This window comes from Prionailurus viverrinus, chromosome B1 (assembly GCF_022837055.1).
Source record: "Prionailurus viverrinus isolate Anna chromosome B1, UM_Priviv_1.0, whole genome shotgun sequence".
Lineage (NCBI taxonomy): Eukaryota > Metazoa > Chordata > Mammalia > Carnivora > Felidae > Prionailurus > Prionailurus viverrinus.
Window position 1 is genome coordinate 63,476,089 of NC_062564.1, and position 22,044 is coordinate 63,498,132.

The following is a 22,044-nucleotide window of genomic DNA, read 5'->3' on the forward strand; positions in this document are numbered from 1 at the left end:
CAATCCCAAATTTATTTTAGCAAAATAAGGGTTAATGGCTTATGGCTTCTCCTACTCTATAATGTTTACAAAGCAAAATTTCTAATCAAGAAAAGAATTTGTAAATTTCATACCTGGAATTAACTTACAATAAAATAAAAACCTTATGGAATTGAGTGATCTTTTCAATGAATACAAATTAAGAGTGTATCTAACAACTTGGAAAGATCTAACAGAACTTCAAAGGAAATCAAACATTGGCTTCTTATAATTACATAATGAGAAATAGATTCAGAAATGATCATTTCAGTTAGTTTTTAAAACTTTCTTTACGACTTTATGAATATTATTTAAAATAAAAAATACTTTCATAAGCATTAAAGCCTATAATTTAAAATTGGTAGCAGTCGGTAGCTTCTTTCTTAGTCTCTCTCTATAAAGAATCGATGAACCAATTAATTTATCCCTTTTCTGTAAAGCCAAATGACCAATGCATTTTATTTCAGATTTAGCACTTTTGGAAAAAATCACTCAAACATATAAACACTTATTTTAATTTTGGAGAATTATAGGAATATGAAAGAAAAATTTTAATTCTTGTACTTTTTATTATTACAGAGTTCTAAGACATTAAAAAGTATATTTCTTTTTAACTCATCTAAGAATAGTAATATACAGAAAAAGATGAGAGATTTTGTTATGTAAGCAAATAACTGTGCTTCGGATTGGAATTGTTTTTGAATTTATGTTATTTTCCCCTCTAAAGAGAAACCAGGAAAAAGAGAATCCTGTAAAACTAAGAAACCATCGCAGGTGCTTTCAAATGATTCCTTTTTGTACAGGAACTTCTTAGCAATCACACTATGGTGTGGGTGGGTATCTTTTATTCACTCCTCTTCTGGCAGACCAGGTGAAGTTAGCTTAAGATCTATATCGGGGAGACAAACAAGAAAGAAACACATTATAAAAAGAAATGCTATCCAGCAGACTAATTTACCCATGCTTAATTTTTTTAATAGATAATGAGTTTTAAAAACTTAACAAGGTTTTTCAGTGCTGAAAGCAACTTTGTATTTTCTTACCTTTCAATATGAAAATAGCACCCATATTTCTTCAAAGGCCTGAATTCATGTTATTAAAGGGATTTTTTCACTAAATTATTTTTCACCTATTTGCTCAATTTTCTTAATATTTTTGGATTTTGATTCCTGAGATTTATACCGGCTAAGATAGTTTAATTTGGAGGTCAACAAAAACATACCAGAGCCAGTATCTTTTATCAAGTAGGCTCCACACCCCACCTGGGGCTTGAACTCACAACCCCAAGACCAAGAGTCACACGCTCCACCAACTGAACTAGCCAGGCGCCCCCAGAACCAATATCTTAATTTGAGGTATTTTAACAGATAAAATGGTCCCTAGGAATCCTTTAATGTTGTGAAACTATTTAATAATTAGTACTTAGCAATAAGTTTTAACTATATGGTAGAGCAACATATTAACTTTTTTTTTTTAAGAGAAAATGGATCTTTTACAAGAAGACAATCACTGGTATCAAGGTTTCCTAAGCAATTTGTTTTGTCTCCCTCCCGAAGACGTGAAGGCAGCCCTTTGCTTCATTTTTGGAAGCTTCCATGTACTTAACATTTCCCTTTCCTGACAGTCATGATGGGATGGAAAAAACAATTCAGCAGTGAAAAGATGCAGGTATGCCTCTTCTAGAAATCACCTCAGACTGCCTAAATTTTGAACATAAAAATAAGATGGGTATTTTGCTTATCAGATTAGCAAAGATTAAAAACATTAATAACACCCAGTGTTGGCAAAAGTGTGGGGAATAAGCATTCTCACAACCTGCTATTGAAAATGTAAGGTGGTGTAGCTTTTCTTTTTCTTTTTTTAAAATTCTTTTTAATGCTTACTTATTTTTGCGAGAGAGAGACAGAGAGACAGATACAGAGACAGAGTGCAAGCAGGAGAGGGGCAGAGAGAGAGGGAGACAACAGATTCTGAAGCAGGCTCCAGGCTCCAAGCTGTCAGCACAGACCCGGGTGCGGGGCTCGAACTCACACCATGAGATCATGACCTGAGCCAAAGTGAGATGCTTAACCAACTGAGCCACCCCCGTGCCCCCCTCCATTTTTTTAATGTTTATTTTTGAGACAGAGAGTGAGAGTGAGAGAAAGAGAGAGAGAGAGAGACAGAATCCAAAACAGGCTCCAGGCTCTGAGCCGTCAGCACAGATGTGGGGCTTGAACCCACCAACTGAGATCATGACCTGAGCTGAACCAACTGAACCACCCAGGTGCCCCAGTGGTGTAGTTTTTCTAGAGAGCAATTAACCACTAGGTATCCATGTTTAAAATATGCATAGATCAGAAGTGCTTGGCTGGCTCAATCAGTAAATCCAGCAACTACTGATTTCGGGGGTGGTGAGTTCAAGCCTCAGGCTGGATGTAGAGCTTACTTAAAAGAAAAGAAATGCATAACCTTGAGGGTTCTTAAACAATATTATAAGGAGCTCTTCTTCCCAGTGAACCAACCTTAGCTGGTGAAAATTTTCTTTAAAACGAAAAGTCTCTAGGGGCACCTGGGTGGCTCAGTGGTTGAGCGTCTGACTTTGGCTTGGGTCATGATCTCACGGTTTGTGAATTCGAGCCCCGCGTCAGGCTCTGTGCTGACAGCTCAGAGCCTGGAGCCTGCTTCAGACTCTGTGTGTGTGTCTCTCTCTCTCTGCCCTTACCTGCTTGCTCTCTGTCTCTCTCTCAAAAATAAATAAACATTAAACAAACTTTTTTTTTTAATTAAAAAAAAAAAAGAAAAGTCTCTGGAAATTTAAAGTCTCTAGAAATTGTCTGAGGGAATAGAGCAAATGGGGCAATACTAATTCAACTGCTCTAAAGGGAATGTTTGTGTTCCCCAAAATTCATATGTTGAAACCTAACTGCCAATGTAATGGAGGTGGAGCCTTTGGGAGGTGAGTAAGCCACAAGGGTAGGGCCTTCATGATTGGGATTAGTGGGTGCCCTTATAAAGTAGAATCCAGAGGGCTCCTTAGCCCCTTACATTATGTGAGAAGATGGACATCTATGAACCAGCCTCCACGACTGTGAGAAATAAATTTCTGTTGTTTACAAGCCCCTAGTCTATGGTATTTTGTTATAGCAGCCTGAACAGAGTAAGACCCCAGAAAAATCTACTAATGACAAGAACTGGAAATGGTAAATAAGAAGGCTAATATAACAGCAACTCTATAAATAGGTATTTCCTCTCCTTTCTTCTCTCAGGCTTAAAAGGCCTAAAATTGTAGAAAGTAGTAATTTTAACAAAGTTGTATGTGTAATGTATGTAGATGTAATAACTATGCTGAAATTAAAAGAGGGAAGAGAGAATATAGCTATCTAGGTATTTCTATATCTCACTGGACTTAAAATAGTATAATCTGAAGTAGATTCTGATAAATTCAGATATATATTATTTAAGTCCTAGGGCAACCACTAAGAAAGTAAAATAGATATATAGTTGATCCTTGAACAACACAGATTTTTTTTTTTAATTTTTTTTTAACGTTTATTTATTTTTGAGACAGAGAGAGACAGAGCATGAACAGGGGAGGGGCAGAGAGAGAGGGAGACACAGAATCAGAAGCAAGCTCCAGGCTCTGAGCCATCAGCCCAGAGCCGGACGCGGGGCCCGAACTCACAGACCATGAGATCGTGACCCGAGCCGAAGTCGGACGCTTAACCGACTGAGCCACCCAGGCGCCCCTGAACAATGCAAATTTTAATTGCACAGGTCCACTTATACACAGATTCTTTTTTGATATGGTGCTATAAATGTATTTTGTCTTCCTTATGATTTTCTTGGTAACATCTATCCCTCTACCTCATTTTACTGTAAAAAAATACATTAGATGATACATATAACATGAAAAATATACATTAATCATCTGTTTATGTTATCAGTAAGACTTCCCATCAACAGTAGGCTATTAGTTAAGTTTTGGGGGAGTCAAAAGTTATACATGAATTTTTGACTGCCCATGGGGTCAGTGCTACTAACCTCTATGTTGTTCAAGTGTCAACTGTACATCCAATCATATCAATAACATTAAATGTGAATCTGGGGCAACCGGCTGGCTCAGGCGGTAAAGCATGCAACTCTTGACCTCAGGGTCCTGAGTTCAAGTCCAATGTTGGGCATGAAGCCTACTTAAAAAAAATGTGGATCTACTAAACAAGCCATCTAAAAGGCAGATCGTGTCAGCCTGAATAAAAAAACAAGCAAACAAACAGAAACAAAACAGATAAACATAGGGGAAGGGAAGCAAAAATAAGATAAAAACAGAGAGGGAGGCAAACTGAGGGTTGCTGGAGGGGTGATGGGCATTAAGGAGGGTGTTTGTTGGGTGAGCCCTGGGTGTTATATGTAAAGTGATGAATGACTAAACTGTATTCCTGAAACCAATACTACATTACATGTTAACTAACTTGAATTTAAACTAAACAAACATGATCCAACTCTATGCTCTGTGTCAGAGACACACAGATTCAAAGTCACAAATAGGTTGAAAGTGAAAGGATAGAAAAAGATAGGCAAACAGCAACCATAAGACAGCTGCAGTAGGTATCTAATGTCAGACAAAATAAACTGTAAGACAAAAAATGTTGTTAGAGACAAAGACATTTTATAAAGATAAAAGGGCCAATTGAGGAAGATAAGAATTATGAAGATACATGCACCAAAAAACAGAGCCCCCAAAATACATGAAGCAAAAACTGACACAATTAGAAGGAGAAATAGATGATTCAGCAACAGGATGAAGTTAGAAATCAATAGCAAATAAATACAAAAATTCACAAATATGTAGAAATAAACAGCACATTGCTAAACAACCATTAAAGAAGAAATCACAAAGGAAATAAGAAAATACTTTGAGATGAACATGAAAACATGGGATGTAGCTAAAGTAATGCTTAGAGGGAAATTTATAACTAAACATCTGTATGAAAAGAGAAGACAGAGCACTTGGGTGGCTCAGTTAGTTAAGCATCTGACTTTGGCTCAGGTCATGATCTCACAGTTCATGAACTCGAGTCCTGCGTCCCGCATTGGGTGAACACGAGCCCCGCATTGGGTGAACACGAGCCCCGCATTGGGTGAACACGAGCCCGGCTTTGGGTGAGTTCAAGCCCCATTTCAGGCGAACACAAGCCCTGCTTCGGGTGAGCTCTACTTCTCTCTCTCCCCCTCCCTCTCTTTCTGCCCCTCACTCACTTGTGCCCTCCCTTTCTGTCAAAAAAAAAAAAAAAAAAAAAAAACCTCATCACCTTAACACACTAGAAAAAAGAGCAAATGAAATGTAAAGCAAGCAGAGTAAAGAAAAAAGTAAGGATGAGAGCAGAAATAAATGAAAAACTATAAAGAAAAAGAACGTACCCAAAGTTGGTCCCTTGAAAAGATCAACAAAATTGATAAACTTTACCTAGACTGACCAAGAATAAAGACTGAAAATCCTAAACTCAGAAATGAAATAGAAAGCATTACTGTTGGTTGACATTACAGAAAATGTTTTAAAAAATTATAAGGAAATATTCTGAACGACTGTGTGCCAAAAAATTAGATATTTTAGATGAAACGAACAAATTCCTAGAAAGACACAAGCTACCAAAATTGCTCAAGAAGAAATTTAAAAAAAAAAATTTTTTTTATGTAAGCTCTGTACCCAACATGGGGCTCGAGCTTACAACCCCAATATCAAGAGTCACAGCCTCTACTGACTGAGCCAGCCAGGCACCCCAGAAATAAAAGACCTGAATAGGCTTATAACAAATAAAAATTACATCAGCAATTTTTTAAAAATTTCCCACAAAGAAAAGCCCTAGGCCAGATGGCTTTGCTGGTGAATTTTACCAAACATTTAATATGTTTTCTTCCAAACATTTAATATTTAATATGACACATGATTTCAATAGAATAAAGGACAAAAATGCACCATAATCTCAACAAATACACTCCTCCTTCACCATAAAAACTCTCAGCAAACTAAGAATAAAAGGGAACTTCTTCAACCTAATAAAGGACAGATACAAAGACCCACAGTTAACATACTTAATGGTAAAAGAATGAATGCTTTCCATCTACAATCAGGATTAAGACAAAGATGTCTGTTCTCACCACTTCTATACAACATTGTACTAGAGATTCTAATTAGGGCAATTAGGCAAGGAAAAGAAATAAAAGACATCCAGATTAGCAAAGAAGTAGGGGCGCCTGGATGGCTTCAGTCGGTAGAGCCTGTGACTCTTGATCTCGGAGTTGTGAGTTCAAGCCCCATATTGGGTGTAGAGATTACTTAAAAATAAAACCTTAAGAAAAAAAAAAATGAAAAAGAAAGAAAGAAGTAAAAGTATCTATTTGCTGATGACATGAGCTTATACATAGCAGGTCTACTAAAAACTATGAGAATGAATGAAAAAAAAACCTATGAGAATGAAGAATTTCACTAAGTTTACAAGAGATAGGATCAATACACAAAAATTAAATTGTATTTCTATACATTAGCAATGAACAATTCAAAAATAAAATTAAAATTCCATTCACAATAGCGTCAAAAGAATAAAACACTTAGGAATAAATTAAACTAAGTAAGTGTAAAACTATATTCTAAAAACTACAAAACATTGCTGAAAAAAACCTGACTAAATGGAAATACGCCCCATGTTCTTGAATTGGAAACCTTCATTGTCAAATGGCAATATTTCCCATATTGATTAACAGATTCAACACAGTCCCTATGCAAATTCCAAATTCCAGCTAGCTCTTTGCAGAAATTGACAAGCAGATCTTAAAATTCATATAGAAATTCAAGGGAATCAGCATGACCAAAAATCTTAAAGAACTACAAATTTGGAGGGCTCACACATGCCTTTTAAAAACTTGCCATAATACTACAATAATCAGGACAGTACAGTATTAGCACAAGAAATGGCATTTAGATCAATGAAATAGAACTCAGAGTCCAAAAATAAACCTTGGCATTTATGGACAATTAATTTTCAACAACAGTGCCCACATAATTAAATAGGGGAAAAGAACAGCGTTTTCAACAAATGGTGCTAGATTTGGATAGCTACACAAAAAGGAGGCTGGAACTCCTGTCCTCACACTATGAATAAAATTTAACTCAAAATGCACCATAAGAGACACATGGCTGGGCCAGTCCATAAAGCGTGCAACTCTTGATCTTGGAACAGTGAGTTTGAGCCCCACGTTGGGGTAGAGTTTACTTAAATAAATAAAAATAAGAATTAAAAAAAAAAATAAAGGGATCAGAGCCATAAATGTAAGTGTAAAACTAGATAACTTTTACAGAAAATATATGTGTAAATTATATTTGTAACCTTGGATTAGCCAATTTGATGCCTCAAGTACAAGCAACCAAAGGAAAAATAGACAAACTAGATTGTAACAAAACTAACAATTTTTGTGTTCAAGGAGAACACCCAGAAAGTGAAAAGACAACCCATAGAATGGAAGAAAATAATTGCAAATCACATCTCTAATATGGGCCTTGTATTCAAAATATAAAGAATTCCTACAACTCAACAATAAAAAATACAAGCCAATTGAAAAACGGGCAATGGGGGCGCGTGGGTGGCGCAGTCGGTTAAGCGTCCGACTTCAGCCAGGTCACGATCTCGCGGTCCATGAGTTCGAGCCCCGCGTCAGGCTCTCTGGGCTGATGGCTCAGAGCCTGGAGCCTGTTTCCGATTCTGTGTCTCCCCCTCTCTCTGCCCCTCCCCCGTTCATGCTCTGTCTCTCTCTGTCCCAAAAATAAAATAAACGTTGAAAAAAAAAATTTTTTTTAATAAAAAAAAAAAAAAGAAAAACGGGCAATGGATTTAAAGAGACGTTTCTCCAAAGATAGACAAGTGGCCAGTAAGCACATGAAAAGATTCTCAACATCATTAGTCATTAGGGAAATGCAAATCAAAATCACCATGAGATAGATACAGTACTCTCCTCTTATCCCAAAGGATACATTCCAAGACCCCCCAGTGAATACCCAAAACCATGGATAGCACCAAATCCTGTATATACGATGTTTTTTCCTATTCACACATATCTGTGATAAAATTTAGTTTATAAATTAGGCACAGTAAGAGATTAACAAGAACTAGTAACAAAATAGAACAATTATAATAATAAGCTGTAATAAAAGTTATGTGAATGTGGTCTCTCTTTCTCTCAAAATATCTAATTATACTATACTCACCCTTTCTTGTGGCAACGTGGGATGATAAAATGTCTACGTGATGAGATGAAGTGTGGTGAATGATGTAGGCATTAGGATATCATGTTACGCAACTGTTGACCTGAAGATAGGTCAGAAGGAGGATCATCTGCTTCTGAAACACAGCTGACTACAAGTAACTCAAACCACGGGCAGCAAAATCGTGGACGAGGGGGGACTACCGTACCAACCTCTATGAAGGTTATAATAAAAAGTGTTGGTGAGGATGCAGAGAAATTGGAACACTTATATACTCCTGGTAGGAATGTAAAATGCAAAATGCTGCAGCCACTATGGAAAACAGTTTGGCAGTTCTTCAATAAGTTAAACATAGAATAACCATATAACCAGCAATTTCACTCTTAAGTATATACTCTAGAGAATCGAAAGCATATGTTCAAACAAAATTTTTTTAATGTTTTATTTATTTTTAAATGCTTATTTATTTATTTTTGAAAGAATGAGATAGAGAGCGAGCAGGGAAGGGGAAGAGAGAGAGGGAGACAGAATCCCAAGCAAGTTCTGTGCTGTCAGCACAGAGCCCCGTATGGGGCTTGAACTCCCCATCTGTGAGATGGTGACCTGATTTGAAACCAAGAGCTGGACGCTTAATCCACTGAGCCACCCAGGCACCCTTGTTTTATATAGTTTTGAACAGGGGAGGGGCAGAGAAAGAGGGAGACAGAATCCCAATCTGCACTAAAAGTGCGGAGCCCAACATGGGGCTCAAACATGGGGCTCAGACTCGTGAACCATGAGATCATGACCTGAGTCAAAATCAAGAGTTGGATGTTTAACTGACTGAGCCACCCAGGTGCCTCTCAAACAACAACAACAACAATTTTAATGTTTATTAATTTTTGAGAGAGAGAGCGTGAGCAGGGGAGGGGGAGAGAAAGAGACAGAGGATCTGAAGCAGGCTCTGTACTAACAGTAGAGAGCCTGCTTGAGATTCTCTCTCCCCGTCCCTCTCTCTGCTTCTCCCCTGCTTGTGCTCTGTCTCAAACTAAATAAACTTAAAAAAAAATTATAAACAAATGTTCAGAACAGAATTATTCCTAATAACCACATAGTGAAAATAAACAAAATGTGATTTTTCTATAGAATGGAATTTTATTTAATCATTAAAAAAGAATGGAGTACTGATACCTGATACTATATGGATGGGTCTTGCAAACATTAGGCTAAATGAAATAAGCCAATCACAAATGAAAAAATTATATATATAAAAGTATATAAAATTTCCAGATCTGTAAGCAAATCTGTAAGATGAGAGTAGGTTAGGGGTGCCTGGGTGGCTCAGTCGGTTAAGCATCCGACTTTGGCTCAGGTCATGATCTCACAGTTCGTGAGTTCGAGCCCCGTGTCGGGTGTTGGGCTCTGTGCTGACAGCTCAGAGCCTGGAGCCTGCTTCAGATTCTGTGACTCCCTCTCTCCCTGCACCCCCCACGCTCTATCTCTGTCTCTCAGAACTAAATAAATGTTAAAAAAAAAATTTAAAAAAAAGAAGAAAAAATAGGTTAGTAGCTGTGTGGGATTAGAAAGCTGGGGAGAAACGGGGAGTACCTGCTAAGATGTATGAGTCTATCTTTATGGGGAGGTGAGCATGGAGCCTGCTTAAGATTCTTTCTCCCTCTCTCTTTGCCCCACCCCTACCTGCTCTCTCTCTCAAATAAATATTAAAAAATACTATTTAAAAAAATTGCTAAAGGATCTTGAGTGGTATGAAGCGATAATATGAAGAATGGGTAAAAGAGAAGCAAAAGTAGATATGAGGAGGCTGGTGCAAGGCAGACAGTAATACACTTGGGTGGTGTGAACTGGAGATGAAATAACTTTGGAACTGAGAGACTGAACACACAAATGGACAATGGCCATATGTTAAAATAGAACTCTGAACCACAAACTCTACAGCAACCAAAGCAGGAAGTCAAACCATAACCTCTGTAGCAACTGGGCTCAAATGGCTTGAACTCACAAACCGTGAGATCATGACCTGAGCCAAAATCAAGAGTCGGACACTTAACCAACTGAGCCATCCAGGCGCCTCACCACACCACTATAAAAAAAAAATAAAAGTAAAAAAAAAATACATCCAAGGGTGAAATGTATTGCAATAGTTAACAGTAAGTGATTTTGTTCTTCTCGTCACCCAAATAGCAACAAATACTCACTTGCTGTTATCGAAGAATAATATTTTTCAAATGTTACTGGTATGTAATAATAAAGTTCACCAGATATCAGTAGATCACTAAATTGAATCCATCTCTGAGAACAAATTAAGGCAAAAGATGTGTTACAAAGATATTTTAGATGTCTGAACATGATAGAGTACTTTAAGTACATATCTGCAGAAATAATTATTATACACTTTGTAACAATAAATCGGTTCCCAAAGTGAAAAAAAAAACTCTGAAATTAGGCTTTAGTCTATCATATACACATTTTGGTAGGGGAATATTTATTATAATACATCATCTATAACATAACTACAGTTTCTAGATTTATATGTTCAGTATGTATTATATTTTTTTTATATATTATCATTAAGGCATGATTTTTACAGAAAAGTTTTATTTTATCACTAAGCAACATTAGGGATTTTCTCGGAGCATGGTTTCTGGACAATGGACTATAATTAACTGAGAAAACAGTAATTTTCTATATTTCATTTAGGTTTAAAAAAAAATTTTTTTTAAGATTTTCATTTAGTTTCAAGTAAGAGATACTACATATGTCATCATCCGTGCAGAAATCCCCTACATTTAGGGCCATTCACACATTGTAAAGGTTTATACTCTAAGGTTTAGGGGCCAGATCTTGCCTTTCAAGGAGCTGACATTCCACTACTGATAAAAATCTGGCAAAATACAGTAGAATATGATAGCTTTGAAAATAATACTTCTAAAAATGCTGTAATTGTTGAGAGAGTGGAAGGTAATTTTAAGCTAAGTGGATGAGGGTGTGGGCCTCATTTTAAAGAAAATGGAATTTGTGGGGCGCCTGGGTGGCTCAGTTGGTTGAGCGTTTGACCCCGGCTCAGGTCGTATCTGGCGGTCTGTGAGTTCCAGCCCCACATCGGGCTCTGTGCCGACAGCTCAGAGCCTGGACTGTTTTGGATTCTGTGTCTCCCTCTCTCTCTGACCCTCCCTTGTTCATGCTCTGTCTCTCTCTGTCTCAAAAAATAAACAAACGTTAAAAAAATTAAAAAAAAAAAAAAAAAAAAAAAAGAAAATGGCATTTGGAAGAGATCCCTTTGGGAGGGGAAGGTTTTGAACTTAATGAGATGAGGGAAACAATTCCTAGGAGTAGAAACACTTCCAGCACAGAGAGAGAAAATCAGAATTCAGTCCGGCAGTTACTGTTCAGTTATTTCCTGAAAATGTGTGTTGGGTCTCATTATAGGTAAGTCTTTTTTTTTTTTTTTTTTAATTTTTTTTTTTCAACGTTTATTTATTTTTGGGACAGAGAGAGACAGAGCATGAACGGGGGAGGGGCAGAGAGAGAGGGAGACACAGAACCGGAAACAGGCTCCAGTCTCTGAGCCATCAGCCCAGAGCCCGACGTGGGGCTCGAACTCACGGACCGCGAGATCGTGACCTGGCTGAAGTCGGACGCTTAACCGGCTGCGCCACCCAGGCGCCCCTCTCATTATAGGTAAGTCTTAAATGCTAAGATAATAACTAAAAGTTTCATTTCATTTCTCTCAGCAACATTTATGGAGTGCCTGCTGTATTCGGGACACTTTTTCATCAGCTAATGTTACAAAGATCAATACAACCCACTGTTGAGAGGTTAACCGAGCCACTCCCTGCTACTGCTTCTCGGCATCCATTTTGTGTGGCTAAGTGGCCTGAAGGGGCCTTGCCGGGACACTTAAGCCCCTCCCGCAGGCTCATATGGATAGCAGCCACAGAGTCACAAGCAAATACAAGCTTCTGATATCACTTCCCCAACAGCCCTTGTGATCAAATCTCCCTTGCCTCCCAGGGCCTGTATTATCTTAAGTACCCCTTAGATAAGAACCTCCGTGGGGCCACCCTCCACCTCCATCCCCCATCCAACCCCCCCTGCTCTTTTGGTTTGAATTGATCAATGAGACCCCAGCCCAAGAACCCAAAAGCACTCCACCCACAGTCCCTAATAAGGCATGTGCTCTAGGTCTGCATTCTCCCTTGACCCCAGCCCCGCCCCATGTGGCCCCTCTAGGCAGGCTGTGTACTTCCTCCAGGACCCAGGAGTGATAAACATCTCTATTTCAATTTATCTCAGGTCAGCTTTTGAACTAAGCCTTACCTGGCTCATTGTTCTGTACTAGGTGCTCCGCTTTAACAAATTTTAATTTAACAATGTCAGAACACCCACATTCTGCCTTCAGGGAATTTACACCATGTGGAGGAAGGAAGGGAGGAGTCTGCCAGTTAACAAGGTGCAGTGAGTCAAGTACTTTGACAGAATTACTCAAATAGGTTGAGAGCAAAATGTAGACATCTAATACAATTTGTATTACACTCAGGAAAGGTTTCTTGAAGGATGAATAGTGAAGAAAAGGGGTGCCTGGCTGGCTTAGTAGAGCATGCGAATCTTGATCTCAGGGCTGTGAGTTCGAGCCCCACATTGAGGGTAGAGATTATTTAAATAAATAAATCTTAAAAAAAAATTAGCGAGGAAAAGAGTAAAGAAAGGCCATTGCAGGCAGACGTATACCTTGAGAGTTCACCAAGAGGTGAAGAATTGACTAATTTTATTTTATTTATTTTTTTTTTAATTTTTTTTTTCAACGTTTATTTATTTTTGGGACAGAGAGAGACAGAGCATGAACGGGGGAGGGGCAGAGAGAGAGGGAGACACAGAATCGGAAACAGGCTCCAGGCTCTGAGCCATCAGCCCAGAGCCCGACGCGGGGCTCGAACTCACGGACCGTGAGATCGTGACCTGGCTGAAGTCGGACACTTAACCGACTGCGCCACCCAGGCGCCCCTTGACTAATTTTAAAGTAACGTTAATAATAATAATTCTAGGGGCACCTGGGTGGCTCAGTCAGTTATGCATCTGAACAGTTCAGGTCATGATCTCTCGGTTTGGTTTGTGAGCTGGAGATTTGCATCAGGCTCTCTGTTAGCACAGAGCCTGCTTCGGATCTTCTGTCTCGCTGTCTCTCTGCCCCTCCCTCCCTTGCGCTCTCTCTCTTTCTCAAAAATAAATAAACATTAAAATAACAATAATAGTAACTCTAGCTACTGTCGATTTAGCAGTTGCCATGTGCGAGGTATGGTAGGTAGGGCAAAGTTAATACCATTACTAGCTCCATCTTAAATGTCTGGAAGTGGAGGGAGGCTTAGAGGGGATAAGTGACTTACCAATGACCACTGAACGAGCTTGTGGCCAGAGCCTGAATCCATGCAAGCCAGTCTTGATTCTTTCTTATCCCCTTTAGAAGAGGGAAGGAGAGAGGAGATGACAGATGATGCCGGAGAGGTATATTTTGTAAAGTGTTGTTTGTTAAATTATGGGAGTTCTCACCATCCTGAAGGCTACAGGGATAGTTAAGAATCTTAATCAAGATGTGACATGATAGGATTTACACTTTAGAAAGATCGGGTGATAAAAGAAAAAATGGATTTTCCAGAATCAGAACTGGAGCAGTGATTAGTTAAGGAGTTGAAGTCATGCTGGATAGATGTAACAGGTACTAAGATAATGGTAACAGAGATGAAAAGGAGGGAGCAGATTTTTAAAAATATTTCAAGGTAAATGGGGCGCCTGGGTGGCACAGTCGGTTAAGCGTCCGACTTCAGCCAGGTCACGATCTCGCGGTCCGTGAGTTCGAGCCCCGCATTGGGCTCTGGGCTGATGGCTCAGAGCCTAGAGCCTGCTTCCAGTTCTGTGTCTCCCTCTCTCTGCCCCTCCCCCGTTCATGCTCTCTCTCTCTGTCCCAAAAATAAATAAACGTTGAAAAATATTTCAAGGTAGAAATGACTGACCCTATAAATGTATATCATACATTAATTGCAATGACCTGGGAAACCAAATAGAACTGAATATAGGGCACCAGCTCAAAAATCTACAGTGAGACAGTAAATTGTATATTTCATAGCACAGTGCTTGATACATAACAAACATCTAATATATGATAGCTCTACAATTCTCCAAATTCTCAGAACACAAGAGAAATATCTGAGTGGGAAGAATTGAAGAGTTTACTTTTAAGTATGCATTCATTCATCAGATATTTCTGTGGAGCTTATTAGAATCACTGGGCATATAGCTGTGATCAAAACAAAGTCCCTGTTTTTTATGGAAATTACATTCTAATGAAGAGAGGCAGATACTAACTAAACAATAACAAGATAAATATATGTTATGTCAGGTGGCACTAGGTGTTATGGAGTGAAACAAACCAGGAAAAGGGAAATAGAAGTATCTTGGGTAGAATGAGGTACTGCTTTTTTATAGTAAGAGTTTACTTTGGTATTGCTCTTTAAAATGAAGGATCAGGGAAGTTCTTCCTGATGACAACCATGATATTGGAGCAGAGAACTGAGTTACAGTGATAAGCTGTGCAGAAGCCATGCTAGAGATTTGCAAATGCACTGCAGACATGAACTTGAAGTGACTTAGAACAGCTAAGATGATTCCAAGTAGGCAACTGGACACCCTATACATGTCCTGAAAGGAATAGTGATTTGTTTCAGAGATTAGTAATCAAAAAGGAGCATTGAAACCAGGGAAAATCCATTCACTATTTGACCTATAGCAAGATAGCTGAGACCAGAACCAAAATGTGTTCACTGGATTGAAAAGAAAGTCACTGGGGATCTTTCCCTGAATGTAGTGGGAGCACTGTATTGAAGTAGATGGGAGGAAAGGAAATAGCCATCTTTTTAAGAAATTTGGCTATGTAGAGAAGAACATGGGCTAGTCACTAAAGACCACCGTGGAGTCAGTGGTGCACCTGTTTTCCTCATTTTAAAAGGTGAAATAGATCAGCTTTGATATATTGAACAATCTGTAGAAAGCGAGTAACGGTTAGATCAGTTTCTTGAGATGTAGAGAGATTAAGCATACCCAGGAGAGGAACCTCTTAATAAAAGACTCCAAAGGGAAAATAGAAGTATAGCAGATGTAAATGTTTGTAGCTTGAGGGCAGAGTCTGATTTTAAAGCTTGAAGATCTCCATTTTCTCTGGGAAGAGAAATCTCTCGTTGTTAGTTGGAAAAGGTTAAGAAGTTCAAGGAAACTAGAGGTTTAAATAGAGCTGAATGGGAGTCAGAGGTACCTAAGAGTAAGCTGAAGAGTTTTTCCCAGGGGTGCCTGGCTGGCTCAGTTGGAAGAGTGACTCTTGATCTTGGAGTCGTGAGTTTAAGCCCCAAGTTGGGTGTACGCATTACTAAGAAAATTAAGTTGAAAACTTAAAAAAGAAGCTTTTCCCAGAAAGTCTTGCTAACGTTGTAGATAAAGTGCTCCACAAAAGTAGAGATTCTGTGCTGAAGACAGTTGGCTTTCAGTTCAGCCCAAGAGTCAGCACGGAGTGAGCAGGGCCAAGACAATAAACAGGACAATTGCAGAAAGAGTTGGCAGGCACGGCTAGAGATTTGGTCAAAGGAGTCAGAAGCCCGTAACTTTGAGGGGGTAAGAATAAGGCAGGAAATAGAGAACTAGAAGTACTTAACATTTTGAATGGTCACCAAGAGTGATATGAGAGTATTAGCTTGTCTCAACTTAAAATAATGTATTAGAATGTACCTTTACCAGGGTGCCTGGGTGGCTCAGTCGGTTAAGTGTCTGACTGTTGATCTCGGCTCAGGTCACGATCTCACAGTTCATGAGATCAAGACCCCCGTCAGGCTCTGTGCTGTCAGCGCAGATTCTCTCTCTCCCTCTCTGTTTGGGATTCTTTCTCTCCCTCTCTCTCTCTGTCCCTCCCCTGCTTGCGTTTTCTCTCTCTCAAAATAAATAAAGAAATATTTTTAAAATGTACCTTTACCAAAATCTTTTCATAGCCATTGCCTCGGGGAAATGACTGGGAGACTCACCTTTGACTTTACATTCTTTCATACTGTTAGGAAAAGATTTTACACCATGAACACATGCCACAATTATTACTAAAAAGCTAGATAGGAGCACTTCGCTGGCTCAGTGGAGCATCTAACTCTTGATCTTGGGGTTGTGAGTTTGAGCCCCATGTTGGGCTAGAGATTATTATTTTTTTAAAAGTTTAGTTATTTATTTTGAGAGAGAGAGAGAGTGAGTGGGGGAGGAACAGAGAGAGAGAGAAAGAGAGAAACCCAAATAGGTTCCATGCTGCCAGAACATAGGCAGATGTGGGGCTCAAACTCAGGAACCATGAGATCACAACCTGAGCTGAAACCAAGTCGCTTAACTGACTGAGCCAACCAGGCTCCCAGGGATTACTTTAAAAAAAAAAAAAAAAAAAAAAAAGCTAGAATATGTATGTATGTAGATTTTATGCTTGGAAGAGGAAAATCATTAGAATCTAAAGGTCCTACCTACCTCATTTTCCACTCTAAAGCTCTCACATTAACCTGCAAAGTTGATTTCCTGACACCCTTTCTCTTGTTTTCCTCAACTCTAATTCACTTAGGACTGAATGTGATGCCAACATACTTCAGCAAGAAAAAATAATTCTCAAGAAAATGAATTTTACACAGCACAGATTTTTCTATTTAATTAACTCAATTGGGGGCGCCTAGGTGGCTCAGTCGGTTAAGCATCTGACTTTGGCTCAGGTCATGATCTCAGTTTGTGGGTTCGACCCCTGCATCGGGCTCTGTGCTGACAGCTCAGAGCCTGGAACCTGCTTCGGATTGTGTGTGTGTGTCTCTCTCTGTCCCTCCCCTGCTCATGCTCTGTTTGTCTCTCTCTCTCAAAAATTAAATAATAAAACATTAAAAAAATTTAATTACTCAATTGTGCAAGTTATGAAATGTCACTGAGGATCACTGAGAGGACTCCAGGAGCTGGTGAAATTGACAAAGTAAAGATAATAATAGTGCATTCCGATTATAGAAGCTAAAAGTCTAAACTACTTTAAAAGGTTAATCTGGAAAATTTCCAAAGTTAACTGCTTACTTTACCTATCCTTTTACAGTCTTACATGTCCCTAACTGAATCAAATCAAATGTGTGATTTTTATCTAAAACATACAGAAAACAGGTACGCCTGGCTGGCTCAGTCAGTAGAGCAGGCAACTCTTGATCTCGGGGTGGTGAATTCAAGCCCCACGATGGGCATAGAGCTTACACAAAATATAAAAAATCGTAAGTAAATAAAGAAATAATAAACAAACAACACATGCAGAAAACAGAGGGGGATAAATAAAAGGGAGGTTCTGCCTTAAAGTGCTGCTACTTAAGTCTATAGTGATTTACTTGGTTCTCAAGTTATGTTGCAGGACATACTAAAAAATATGAAAGCTTTAGGACAATGAGAACTATGCTTTCATATTTGAAGGTAGCATTTGTTATAATAGCACTCAGTTTTTAAAGTTTTTTTGTTTTTTTTACATTTTTATTTATTTTTAAGAGACAGAGAGAGACAGGGCACAAGTTGGGGAGGGGCAGAGAGAGAATGAGACACAGAATCCGAAGCAGGCCCCATGCTCCGATCTGTCAGCACAGAGCCAACGCAGGGCTCGAACCCACAAACCGTGAGATCATGACCTGAGCCGAATTCGGACGCTCAACCGACTGAGCCGCCCAGGCACCCCATTACTATAGTACTCATTAAGCAAGATCTTGAAAAATTATCTTAATATTTATCCTGCATTGGCTCTTACGCTATCTCTGGATTAAAAAATGGGAGCTTTATACATTCTTCAAAGAACATGTAACTGGAATGTAGGACTAGTCTAAACACGGACAAAATGGATGCCGTAACCTAAGCAGTTCTTTACAGCTATCAGCCAAATTTTGTAAAGGATTGCTGTTAGTAAATGGTTTACGTGGCTTGCATTTAAATTTCCCTTTGGTTTATAAATTTGGTTTATAGATCAAAATTTTCCTTAGCTTTGAGAATTCAAATTTCATTACTCTATTTGTTTACTTGCAACCCTAGCTTTTATGGCAGGTGGTTTGTGGCGAAAGCTGATACAACCTGTGGCTAACTGAGGGCTTTCATTTGCGTTATGCAAGGTATCTTTCCCTATATATGCAGAAATTCTCTTGCTACTGTGAACCTCCTCCTCTCCTCTTTGTTATTTGTGGGGGAGTGCTGGGAAAGTCTTGAACTTCTCCACTCCTCCTAAGCACAGATTTTACCACTATTTGTATATGAGACTGAAATGCATTAGTGACACACGCCAAAGGATTTGTTAGCATAGAAAATCCTTTTAAAGCATGTTTTAGTCCCTATTAATTGGCTTCTCAGGAATTTCTTACTGTATCTTTCTGGATGTCTCCACCAAAGCTATTTTTCATATTTTGATAGCAAAGGTTCATTTGTTACAGATACAGGTGTAGAGAATTTGGCTTTTTGTCTTAGTCTGCTTGACAAGTGATTACTGAATTGCTCTTCCTTCATTTACTGTGTTACTACAGGACGTTCACCAGGTCTGAAAAGCATGTATTAAACAATAGGCATGGCAACCATTCTTTCCTCTGAATGAATGAATAGTGCCATAAACACTACAGTCTACAGACCAACTGAATAAGCTAATTTAACAATTGCCTGTGTATGTCAACCAGCTGAGGGATATTTCTACGGCATTTTTTTCAAGGATGAGATGTTTTTACAAGAATTAAAGAGCTTAAAATAATTACAACGCCAAGTCATTTATTTTTTAGTATGAAGAAATACAAACTTGGGCAGTGTTTGAAGTTAATTGATTCAAGCAGTGTTAATGGTGGTGGTGGTAGAATATCACTGGCCTTTCAGTGAATGTGGAAAAAAAAAGAGGGGAGAGGAGCAAAATTCTATTCAGAATTTATCCTTAAAGATGCAACAACTATCAAGACCAATTCTATGAGTAAGGCTGGAAAACTGCCATGCTATTAATATTAAATTGATTTTATGCATTAAAAGATATATTGTCAAGAAAAATAAACTATTTTAATACATTATTAGAATATCAAGGATAGGATGTCATTTGCATGGTGTCGTTGGACAAATATGTCCAAATGCTTTCAAGGATTCAGTGGTCTTGGTGGGAAATGTGCTTGTTCTGGAGAACATACAGAGCTCTTCAGTGTTTTTCAAAACACATGTTTAAAGATACTCTCAAAATTATGTTCTCCTGGTATGTGATTTTTTAGTTATGAAAGTGTTAAACACAAACAGTAGTATTAATAGCCATACAACTATCTCTCAGAATCAAAAATTATCAAGATTTTCCTACAATATTATTCACTGTTTCATTTGTTAGTATGCATCCCTCGAACTGATATCACCTTAAAAGTATTATCACATATTACAAAATATAAATAAACTTTCTTTGATATATCTCATCTGGAACATTGCCTAAATTCAGTAAAACAATTTCCTATCAGAAATACCTCAGGGGAAGGGCACCCGTGAATGGAGTGGCATACATCTCCTCTGAAGGCAGTTGTGTCTGTGCAATTTTCTTCTCAACGCCAAATTAGCTGAGGGGGAAAAAAAAAAAGGAAACATTAGGAGCATTTTTCAGAAAATGAACTGTTATTTAATCTGGAGAATGTAAGGGAATGTTTTGGATCCAAACTAAATTGTGAGTATTTGCTACTTGCTCCGATGTGATTGTGACGTACAAATTAACGTGACGCAAAAACCAAAAGCATTTTCCTAACAGTGCATGTTAATAGCAGGATGTAGCAGTCATAACCTCCTCCTTCTACAGGACTTCTTCCTAAATGCTTCTGGATCTTTCATCTTATGTAGTGAGTTAATCACAGGTATTTTACAAGAACATTGTCCAAGGTATTCTGTAGTTCAGAACAGTTTGATTAGCAATTGCTATAAATTGGAAGAAGGGGTCAACTGCTTTCTGAATTGCTGACTTGGAAATTTTCTCTTATTTATGTAAAAGGGCAAACCAGGGGACGTCATCCGAAATAACCTCAGTGATCAAACTTCTGTTTAACTAAAAGGCAGAGACTGAATTTTTAACCAGTTATGCACCATTGTCTGCTCTAAATGGAGAAGTACATTGCCACCCAAACAATCTAACATATTTGGAATGGATATTACCACCTTTCTATTTAAATTTGGGTTTTCTCTTTCCTGAATAAGAAAACTTTTTTTTTTTTTTACACGTCAGTGCTTTGAAATCCTAGATATTTGGTTTTGAAGTAAAAGCACATTAGAATAACTCTACTTACTAAATTCCTGTTGGCTAAAACCACAACAGATACTATCTTTGAAAAATGTGTCAAGTAAATTAATATTACCTTGACCATAAATATTTTTCACATTTTTGGCTCTATAAGCACAATAATACTAAAACTTTCATTTTTTAAGCGAGACATCGAATTATATAACCAAAAATAAAAGCTATAATAACCTGTTACAAGATTTTATCTGTATTTTGTCACATGGTGTTCATGTTGTTAAATCAAGTTGTTAACGATGCCCCACTCTAATCAGCAATATGTTCTTCCAATAAACTGCTTTGGAGTTTGTATTTTACCCCAAAATCTGTAAGTTTGTTAACCTCTGTAATCAGTAGAACAAACGGTTCTATTTCTTTTTACTTGTAAGGACAACATATCTAAAATAATTTAGTAATCAATTTTCTCTGAATTTAGAAAAACAGTGGCAAAATATTTATCATTTTAAAATCCATCAACTTTTAAAAATATACAAATAATAGATCTGAAAGGATAGATGACATACTTCCGAAAGCCAACCAACCCATTTACCCCCAATATGTCTAAGCACACCTAAGTGATTTTCAACAGGACGTAATCATGCTCAGACCCACGAACCCAAAGAGGCATAAACAAGTTACTCGGTACAAATGTACCAAAGTCCTACCTGGTCTCTGTCCGTTGATAAGAAGAAGACTCATCACAAAAATAAAAAAAACACAAAAGAATTGTTGCAACCTCATTTTTCTGCCGCACGGAAGCGGAGCAATAGCTCTCAGTGTAAACCAAACAATCTTTGAGTAGTCTGGGCAATATCTGTGTGGCTTTCCTCACATTCTAATGACGAGCCTCAGAGAACTGCCAGCTGCATTTTCCAGAAAGGTTAATGATCACATCAGACAAGGTTACTGGTGCTGTGGTCGAGCCTCCCTCGGTCTCAAACCCCTCCTCCACTCCTCTCCTTCCCCCCTCCCCCGTCACTCCCCTTTATTTCCATAAGCAAATATTGGTGAAATAAACCATTCAAGCGTGCTGTAATTTAGTGGAAGTCCGCCGTGGAAGTTCCTAGGAGAGACTGACTTCGATCTGGATGTGGAGAAATATGTAAAACAAGTCAAGGCTTTGCCGCCACCCCTCACCATTTGCATCTGTTTAAACTTTGCATTGCCCATATTGGTCCCACATGCAGAAACCAATCAAAATGACAGGAAGTCTCTCTTTTGTCCTTTTCAGAAGGAATTCTGAAGCTCGGACTTAAGACTCCCAAATACTTTGTGGCAGAACATGTGCTGAAATGCTTTCTCTTTACCAAACCCACCGCCGAGTGGTGCCTATTTACTCCAAATCTCTAAATTGCTTAATCCATATAGGTTTCTATCACCAGACATTCCTGGGGTTTTAGGATGTTTCAAAATAAATCTCAAAAATGGTTGCATTTTTATTTTGCAAAGTGATATTTAAAAA

General features: G+C 38.3%; 1 protein-coding gene across 1 annotated transcript; it reads right to left on the minus strand.

Moving 5' to 3' along the window:
* Positions 1-699: 699 nt before the first annotated feature.
* APELA (apelin receptor early endogenous ligand) lies at positions 700-21,438 on the minus strand. Its single transcript, XM_047857631.1, has 3 exons — positions 21,248-21,438; positions 19,789-19,878; positions 700-907 (listed from the first exon to the last, which is right to left on the minus strand). Exons 1-2 carry the CDS (start codon positions 21,321-21,323, stop codon positions 19,790-19,792), a joined length of 165 nt encoding a protein of 54 aa, XP_047713587.1. The 5' UTR covers positions 21,324-21,438; the 3' UTR covers positions 700-907; position 19,789.
* Positions 21,439-22,044: the final 606 nt, after the last annotated feature.